At 40.1% G+C, this 9,996-nt stretch overlaps 1 protein-coding gene across 1 annotated transcript; it reads left to right on the plus strand.

Annotated features, from left to right (window-relative positions):
* The first annotated feature begins 16 nt into the window (after nt 1-16).
* Nucleotides 17-8,217, plus strand: LOC117316453. Its single transcript, XM_033871041.1, is given in 3 exon segments — nt 17-164; nt 2,238-6,139; nt 6,141-8,217. Coding segments are annotated over 2 exon segments (5,322 nt in total). The 5' UTR covers nt 17-164; nt 2,238-2,455; the 3' UTR covers nt 7,779-8,217.
* Nucleotides 8,218-9,996: the final 1,779 nt, after the last annotated feature.

Genomic DNA, 9,996 nt, shown 5'->3' on the forward strand with positions numbered 1-9,996 from the left:
TATGCCCTGACATTCACTTCCGGTATCTGGTTTTGTGATTTTACTCAGATTGTTTCAAAGTTAATAGGGTTGATATTGAATCGATGTTGGAACAACTAATATTTAAAATTGTTAGAAACCATCCAAACACAGACCAAGAGAGAACATTCCCGCCATACATTTAGGTGAGTTTCGGTTATCCTCGTCTACTCATAGGTGCTTAGCACATACACGAACTTGATTTTGACTATGTAGCTGTTTATTTGTAACCGTGATATGGTATTTCCAATCCATCAGCTGATACCAGTCTTTGACTCTTCTGTCAAAACAGGTCTCTAGTTAAATTCCTTATCCTTAAATAGCTTAAACTATGACCTCTACACCTAGCTGCGATAACGTACCTCTGGACGGACGGACGGACAATTTTTGACAGATGAGAGCTGCCGGAGAGCAGTGTAGCCAGGGTATGAATATTCGTTCTATTCTACACACAGAACTGTATTATCCGAAGGACCAATGTGAGCTTTATGCCATACCGTGGCGTCTGGCGTACATGTACGTTGTCGGGCGCCCATCGGCTGTCCGTCCGACCGTCAACATTTGACTTCATAACCGCTGATTGAAATTAATTAAAATTGGACTGGTAGCATCGTTATGGGATGGGGATTCAAAATTGTACAAATGGTGGCGCTGATGCATGAGCCCCCGGAGCTTAGGGGTGGGGCCAAAAGGGGTTGATTTGGCTAAATTGATATAAATTAAAGACGTCTTCTCGGAAACTAAGCAAATCACTCATATTTATGATGTAAAAATAGGTCCGGGGTCTTCCCCCACCCCCAGGGGCTTAGTTTCTTGGTTATCTATTTTTAACTGTTGTGATCCCCACCCAATAACCATATATAGCAATGCTGGGCATCAAGAGATAAACACAATCCGATGTTCAAATAGACCCTGGGGTCTTTTCCCACCCCAAGGAACTAAGTTTTTTGGTTATATTTTAAAACCATTGAGATTCCCACCCCGTAACCATATATAGCATTGCTAGGCATCAAGAGATAGATAAATCATGATGTAAAAATAGGCCCAGGGTCTTCCCTCACCCCCATGGATTAGGTTTTTTGGTTATATACATTATTTCTAACTGTTGACGTTCCCACCTAATAGCCATATATAGCATTGTTGGACAGCATGACATTAACACAATTATGATGTATAAATTGACTCTGGGGTCTTTCCCCACCCCAATTGACTTAGTTTCTTTAAACACAATGTCGATAAATAATCCCTGGGGCCTTTTCACATCCCTAGGGAGTCAGGACTTTATTTCTGTGTTTTATCTTTGAAGCGGTTGATATCTTCCCCATAACCATATATAGCATTGTTTAACATCAACAAAAAATCTATTAGCAAAATGATCATGAACATATTTTGATTTTTGATCAATTCCAACCAGGTGAACGATATAGGCCCTCTGGGCCTCTTGTTTTTTTTTTTTTTTTTTTAAATGTTCATTGAAAAAATATTAAGAGTCCATAATTTATACCCTTGAAATTGGCTTTGATTTAGTTTGACCAGATTTGTATGCCCCTAATTCATAATCTACAAAACAACTTCTGAAAAAGTATATCTGGTCATGATATTTGGTCAACATTTTTCGATGAAGGACTATCAATGCAAATTTGTTCAAATAAATGACCTTGAAACAGTTCCAAGGTCACATGGGTAAATATGTATACATGTTTGAATTACTCATCATGAATAGCAAATTGAATGAAATGACTGTCTTTTCGAGTCAGAAATAGCAAAAATCAATGAAATCATATTTAGGAATCCAAACCAAGTTGAACAGCTTTTCAATGTTGACTATTGTGATCAGGAAAGAAATAAAAATAAAATATAATTATTCAAAATTGAGTAACTGTAATCTACTGAATACAAACACAGTAGAACATTCCCAAAAAAAGATAATACCTCGAATTCAAACTGAAATATTTGAAGGCAAAAAGCACTGATATCAAATGAACACATACTATTTTAAGGTATAGTTATGTATCAAATAAACAAGCAGATCAGCGATGCAGAAATTGTATGGAATAAGCATTTCATAGATGTGATTTTAAAAGGTCTCTGACAGGAATTTGTTGGAAGTCGTGGACTCAATTATGAAATGATTGACAGGTTGATCGTAGGTATGACTAAAGGAGGAGAAAGCAAGATACACATAGTTACATATATGTGTTTTTGTTTTCGTTTCACAGGATGATTGGTTCAACACACCGGAGTATGCTGAATTGAAGTTTACCTTCATTGATGTACGGTTATAAACATATTATGAAACATTTTAGACTGGTATGACCTTCACCATTTCACTGTTGACCATAACTTCCACCTGCCAGTTTAGTCAGGAAGCGATACACAATTCACGTATAAGGACGACACGAGGTCGCACGCCAGCACTTTACAGAAAGAGACAGAAATGAAATCCTCTACAAGAAACACAAAGAGGACGAAACGACTAAGAACGAACGGAAAATGGAAGAACAAGGATAAATATTATGCCAGTGATATCGATACCGACTGGGATAAAAAAGTTCAAAAGACCGAAGGACCGTCAAAGGTCAAGGCCAAGACCGGAGGATCAGTTGAACCAAAAAAGATTGGAAGAACGCGTAAAATTGTGGCTGAAATTGAAGAGGAAGTCCAAGGATGTGTGGATGTAGTTAAATGTATCAAAAATGATATTTATACTTGTGATATTTGTCAGAAAGTATTTACATCAAGTGTAGGTTTAAAAAGACACAAGCATGGTCATACTGCCAAACAGTATGGGTGTGATATATGTGGGAAGATGTTTCGTCGCCAGAGCTCCTTACATAAACACGGTGTCATCCACTCCGAAGATAGTCCGTATAAGTGTCCAATATGTGGAAAATATTCAAAGTCCAAAGAACGAGCCACCTTACATATGAGAACGCATTCTGGTGACAAACCCTATCAGTGTGATATTTGTGAAAGACATTTTACGCAAGTCGGGAATTTAAGACTGCACAAAAAGAATATCCATGCACCGGAAAGTGTCTTTAAATGTGATATGTGTTTTAAAGAATTCGAAAATAACAAGGAGTTAATTTCCCATGTTTTAACTCATAACAACGGTCATATTCTGAAATGCTTCGAATGTGGCAAGATGTTCGGGAAAAAAGACCATTTTGAGAAGCACAAGGAACTTCACACGGAAAGTCGACCATTTAGTTGTGACATTTGTGGGAATACCTACAAGAAGAACTCGGATTTGAAATGTCACCTTGAAACTCATGATACGTCACAGGGCTATATCTGTGACGTATGTGGACAGAGTTTCGGCTACAAGTCGTCGCTTAAATATCATCTAAGGATTCACACCGGTGCAAAGCCGTACAAGTGTGACATCTGTGGGAAGGCATTTCGGACATCCTCCAACAGAAGTAAGCATCAACTGAGTCATACGGACTACAAACCGTTCAACTGTGACCAATGTAGCAAGTCGTTCCGTGACAATCGTTCATTGGTTATTCACAAACGCACACACTCTGGCAATAGACCCTATCAGTGCTCAACGTGCTTGAAATCGTTCATTGTGCAGTCCGAACTCAACAGACACCGTAAGAAAAATCATCTCGATATTGTAGAATATCGTATGGACAACGAGAGTACCATCACCAACAAATCTCTGTCGAAACATTCAAAGAACACCAAATCTGACCAAACGGAGCCATCCATGGTAAATATGTATGATGAAATGACACGTGAATCTGCCCATGCCGTCACAAATGATACAATTGCGATTCATGAAAAAGATTTACATATTAACGTCAGTTCATTGGGAAATGTGGTTCAGCAGTTTTCCAAAGAAAGTATTACGGTTAGTTTGCCTCGAATATCCATTGTAAAATCAAGTCATGTTCCAGTAGCCAATCATGCGGAAAGAAATAGAGTTGAGATAGACGACAATATGTCAGGCGAGTCGGACTTTACCAGCACCTGTCAATATGATACGGCAGTAAACATCCCCAATGTGTATGGATATGTAAGAGATGTGCTCTTCACAGCAAATGAAATGACACGTGGATGCGATTCAGGACCTTCATCATATGAACTACCAGCCAGTAGTTTATGTCAGATGGCTTCCCGTTCAGATTGGACAAATAGTCTGGGAGCAAATGTGCAATATGGAGTGAATGTCGTACAGCAGATCATGCAGTGTAATACTACCACACAGTGTAATACTACCTCACAGCTCCAACACTCGGGTAGAAACAATGACATCACACAGTGTAATACTACCACACAGTGTAATACTACCACACAGCTCCAACACTCGGGTAGAAACAATGACATCACACAGTGTAATACTACCACACAGCTCCAACACTCGGGTAGAAACAATGACATCACACAGTGTAATACTATCACACAGTGTAATACTGCCACACAGCTTCAACACTCGGGTAGAAACAATGACATCACACAGTGTAATACTGCCACACAGCTTCAACACTCGGGTAGAAACAATGACATCACACAGTGTAATACTACCACACAGCTCCAACACTCGGGTAGAAACAATGACATCACACAGTGTAATACTACCACACAGCTCCAACACTCGGGTAGAAACAATGACATCACACAGTGTAATACTATCACACAGTGTAATACTGCCACACAGCTTCAACACTCGGGTAGAAACAATGACATCACACAGTGTAATACTGCCACACAGCTTCAACACTCGGGTAGAAACAATGACATCACACAGTGTAATACTGCCACACAGCTCCAACACTCGGGTAGAAACAATGACATCACACAGTGTAATACTACCACACAGCTCCAACACTCGGGTAGAAACAATGACATCACACAGTGTCATACTGCCACACAGCTCCAACACTCGGGTAGAAACAATGACATCACACAGTGTAATACTACCACACAGCTCCAACACTCGGGTAGAAACAAAGACATCACACAGTGTGATACTGCCACACAGCTCCAACACTCGGGTATAAACAATGACATTACACAGTGTAATACTACCACACAGCTCCAACACTCGGGTAGAAACAATGACATCACACAGTGTAATACTACCACACAGTGTAATACTACCACACAGTGTAATACTACCACACAGCTCCAACACTCGGGTAGAAACAATGACATCACACAGTGTAATACTACCACACAGTGTAATACTACCACACAGCTCCAACACTCGAGTAGAAACAATGACATCACACAGTGTAATACTACCACACAGCTCCAACACTCGGGTAGAAACAATGACATCACACAGTGTAATACTACCACACAGCTCCAACACTCGGGTAGAAACAATGACATCACACAGTGTAATACTACCACACAGTGTAATACTACCACACAGCTCCAACACCCGAGTAGAAACAATGACATCACACAGTGTAATACTACCACACAGCTCCAACACTCGGGTAGAAACAATGAGACCACACAGTGTAATACTACCACACAGCTCCAACACTCGGGTAGAAATAATGACATTACACAGTGTAATACTATCACACAGTGTGATACTACCACACAGCTCCAACACTCGGGTAGAAACAATGACATCACACAGTGTAATACTACCACACAGCTTCAACACTCGGGTATAAACAATGAGGTCATGGACCAGGGTTTGAATCTTCATACTAATAGCTTATCCCACGATGCCCAATATTGTAAAGATAACGTTATAGACCAAGCGATGAATTGCAGTTCTGTATCGAAATGTGACAGTATTTATCAGACAGAAATCAACTTACAACATTTAGGCACAACGATTACTACATATCAAAATAACGTCGAATCAAATTTGGATGGCATATCAAAGTTGCTCGGAAATCTACCCAATCAGGACTCTAATTCAAGAGCTGACCCATCTATCGAAGACACACTGAATGAAAGAGTTAGTTCAGCAGCAATATCTGGAAAGAGTTCTATAAATTTGGATATGTGTAAATCGATACAAGTGAGCAATGCACTAGATGACAGACCGACACACAATTGTTCGCTAGACTGTTGTGTTTCTGAGAGTTTACCGGCAAACACAGGTGTATTACCACGAGTGGAAGCGAATAAGTGTAGTTATGGTGGGACAGAAGTCATCAAGTGATGTTGATAGAATTGTCATCAACCATGATCAGTTCAATATGAATGAAGATACCGATATCGAAAACGATGATATGGAATTTAAAGACAATGACTCTGGGAATGAGAAGGGTGGTCCACAGGGGTCTCGCTCTGTGCAATGGCGGAACAACAGTAAAGAGGTTCTACAAACGTCACAAGCTACACCACATGATGAGAATGGTTGCCAGGAAAGTAAACTAGTCACCAAAACAATTGTAAAACGTTTAATTAAACATCTCCCAAGCCGAGGTAGAGCTAGTGTTAAATCCGAAAGAACAGCAGGGAAAAGACAACGAAAATCCATATCTAATTCAAAACTGTTTCAATGTGATTATTGTGATAAATCTTATAGTAACGCAACCTCGCTCAAAAGTCATAAACGAGTCCATGAAAACGCGAGTGATTTGAAATTCCCAGGCGACATCGACAAACACAGTCTCGTAAGTAAACGTGTTTTCTCGCCTCGAACACACCCTAAACTAAAAATTGAAAGCGCGGGATTTGCCTGTACCATATGTAATAAGCAGATGCCGAACACACGAACACTACAACGACATATGAAGTCAAAGCATCCATCTGGCGGAAACAGCGCCGGATGTAGTTGTGACACATGCGGTAAAAGCTACCCTAGTAAAATCAGTCTGCAGAGACATGTTCGGATTCATAATACGACGTCACAAATTTGTCCAATATGTCACAAACAGTTCCAAAGACCGGCATATCTGAGGCGCCATATGCTGATCCATACGGACGAAAATCCTTACCGATGTCCGTATTGTAGCAAAGATTTTGCTTGTCAGAATTTACTCAAACCACATATCAGGACACACACAGGAAACAAACCATACCAATGTGACGTATGCGGCATGAGGTTCACGCAGCAAACACAGCTCATGAGCCACAAGAAGCAGCATGCTCCAGAAAAGGCTTTCAAATGTGACGACTGCGGTATCGAGTTCGCTGACAACCGGGAACTTCTATCACACATCACCACGCATGGACGGGAAGCAAACAAATGCAACGTCTGCGGGAAAGTGTTTGGCAGGTTGGAACATCTACAGAAACATATGGAGATCCATAGCAGTGAGCGACGAACACACCAATGCAAGTATTGTGATAACACATTTCTAAATAAAAACGACCGCAGAATACACGAAACCATCCATACTGGTGACAAGGCTTTCTCCTGCGAGTACTGTGGGAAACAGTTCCGTCATAAATCTGGACTAAACTACCATATTCGTACCCATACGGGTGAGAAACCGTACTCGTGTAAGACGTGTGGCAAGTCCTTCCGAACTAACTCCTACCTACATAAGCATACAATGTTTCACACCGGTTTCCGACCCTACAGGTGTGATCATTGTGTTAAAGGTTTCACGTGTAAAAATGATCTGGCTGTACACATGAGAACTCACACCGGGGAAAAACCATTCGCTTGCACGATATGTAGGAAAACGTTCAAAGAAATGGCTACTATGAAGAAGCACGTGATGAATATACATACTTGTTCTATTTGTGGAAATACATTTAATGACAGATCAGACTTAAGTATGCACATTATATCACACCAAACCATGAATACTATCAATCAACGTTAAGTATTTATAAAAGAAAATGCTACATTTTGTATGTATACACAACGGGTAAAGACAACAAGAGCTTGCTACGAATATAAACCAACTTATTTTTGCAGCGATATAGTTTCGCGTTCTCATACGTAAGGACTTATTCAGTCATAAAGGCTGCATGTATCTGTGATTGAAATTATTTCGCGAAAATTAATCGCACACCATATAAATGGTTGAGGCATAGCTCTTTTGGTAAGGAAGGTGAGATAAAGAAAAGAAAAAACATTTTTGTCGTTTTACTGTATTAGTTTGGTTTGGTTTACTTTGCCTAACGTCCTATTGGCAGCTAAGGCCATTTGAGGACGGCCTCCGATGCGTGCGACATGCATGTGTGTGGCGAGAGCGTATGTGTGTTTTGGGAGGCTGCGGTATGTTCGTGTTAAGTCTCCTTGTGATAGGTTGGAACTTTTGCCGATTTATAGTGCTACCTCACTGAAGCATACTGCCGAAGACACCCAGCAGGACACCCCACCCGGTCACATTATACTGACAACGGGCCAACCAGTCGTCCCACTCCTAATATACTGAGCGCTAAGCAGGAGTAGCAACTACCATTTTTAAAGACTCTGGTATGTCTCGGCCAGGGGACAGAACCCAAAGCCTCCCTCACAGGGGCGAACGCTCAACTGAAGACCAAAAGTGAGGCATTGTCAAGGGAGACACTAGGAAGAAGAAAGTTACTAAGAAAGAAGAGAAAAGATAAGATCCAAAATTTAGTCGCCTCTTAAGATCATGCAATGGGGGCAGCAGGTACAATTCTTACGCCCTACCTGCAGGGCATGAAGTCTCGAAAAATAACATTTAAATGATAAATTTGACTACTGTTCGTTTATATGAGATACAGCGGACTCTGTCTAAACCGTACTCTATAAAATGCGGATCTTTATCTTAATCGGTCGAATAATTTGGTCCCGATATTTTTTCTTTACCTATAGTAGATTAGCTCTGCCTAATCTAGACTTCGTTCTGGTCCAGTGTGCAGCGGTGACTTTTTAGGCTCCCGGTGTAGTACTAGCGGTTGTTCATACATTCCAAATACTGTAGAAGCTCTACAGGGAAAATCCCAATTGACTATGCAAGGTAGACACAGTCAGCCAAATATCTTAACTCATTTCACAATAATATATAACGCTGTCTTGTTGATTAAAACGCGGTACGTAATTATGTCGGTCACAATTACAAATTGCTTTACGCGAGCGAGATTGCCGAGGGTCCCACAATTATCTTTAATCGAAAATAGTCAAAGGATTATAAATGTTTCCACCACTAGGCCTACCAGTTATCAGCTAAAAATCGAGAGTAATCATTCAAAATGGGAATATATATATATAAATATTTTGAGTGGTTAAGGTGTCCCGACACTTTATCACTAGCCCTCCACCTCTGGGCTGCGAGTTCGAAACCTACGTGGGGACAGTTGCCAGGTACTGACCGTAGGCCGGTGCTTTTTCTCCGGGTACTCCGGCTTTCCTCCACCTCCAAAACCTGGCACGTCCTTAAATGACCCTGGCTGTTAATAGGACGTTAAACAAAAACAAACAAACCAAACTGTACTATACATATAAATATGTTTAGCTTTTTACTTGGAAGGAAAGTTATCGCGAATAGTTTTTGTTTTATAGAAATTTGAAGGTAATGTCTTGCATTTGGTTTAAACTTATTTTATTGTATCTTAATATATACATGGGAATTGGGCACAAAGTTATCAAACTTATATTAAGGCCTTTCCCTATATAATACTAATTGCATTCTTATTCAATTATTATTTATGAGTTTCCTCCATTTAAGCGGCACAGTATTGCCCCTCGGATATGGATATATAACTTGGTGTGTAGCTATAATGTTGACATTAGTATAATATCTATGTTCAGTTAGGCCTATATGACACCGAGGGGAGGGAATGCGCCTCATTACTGTCACGTGACCTCAATGTCGTTGGGAAATGATTTATTATGTCCTCAATGAATATCATTTGATTATCAATCGATTTTTGGACTCGTTTATCGCAACAGATGCTTTTATCGATTACTTCCTTAAAACAAAATAAAATCTTTTAAAGATATTTACAAATCAGACACACGTACAATGTTTATTATCTTTTATTGTTCGCTGTGTTTTTCTGTTGTCGTTTTTTTTTCTCTCTGCTTCCAGAATCGCGAAAAATACATACATATACATTAACGCAACA

Source organism: Pecten maximus, chromosome 18 (assembly GCF_902652985.1).
Source record: "Pecten maximus chromosome 18, xPecMax1.1, whole genome shotgun sequence".
NCBI classification, from domain to species: domain Eukaryota; kingdom Metazoa; phylum Mollusca; class Bivalvia; order Pectinida; family Pectinidae; genus Pecten; species Pecten maximus.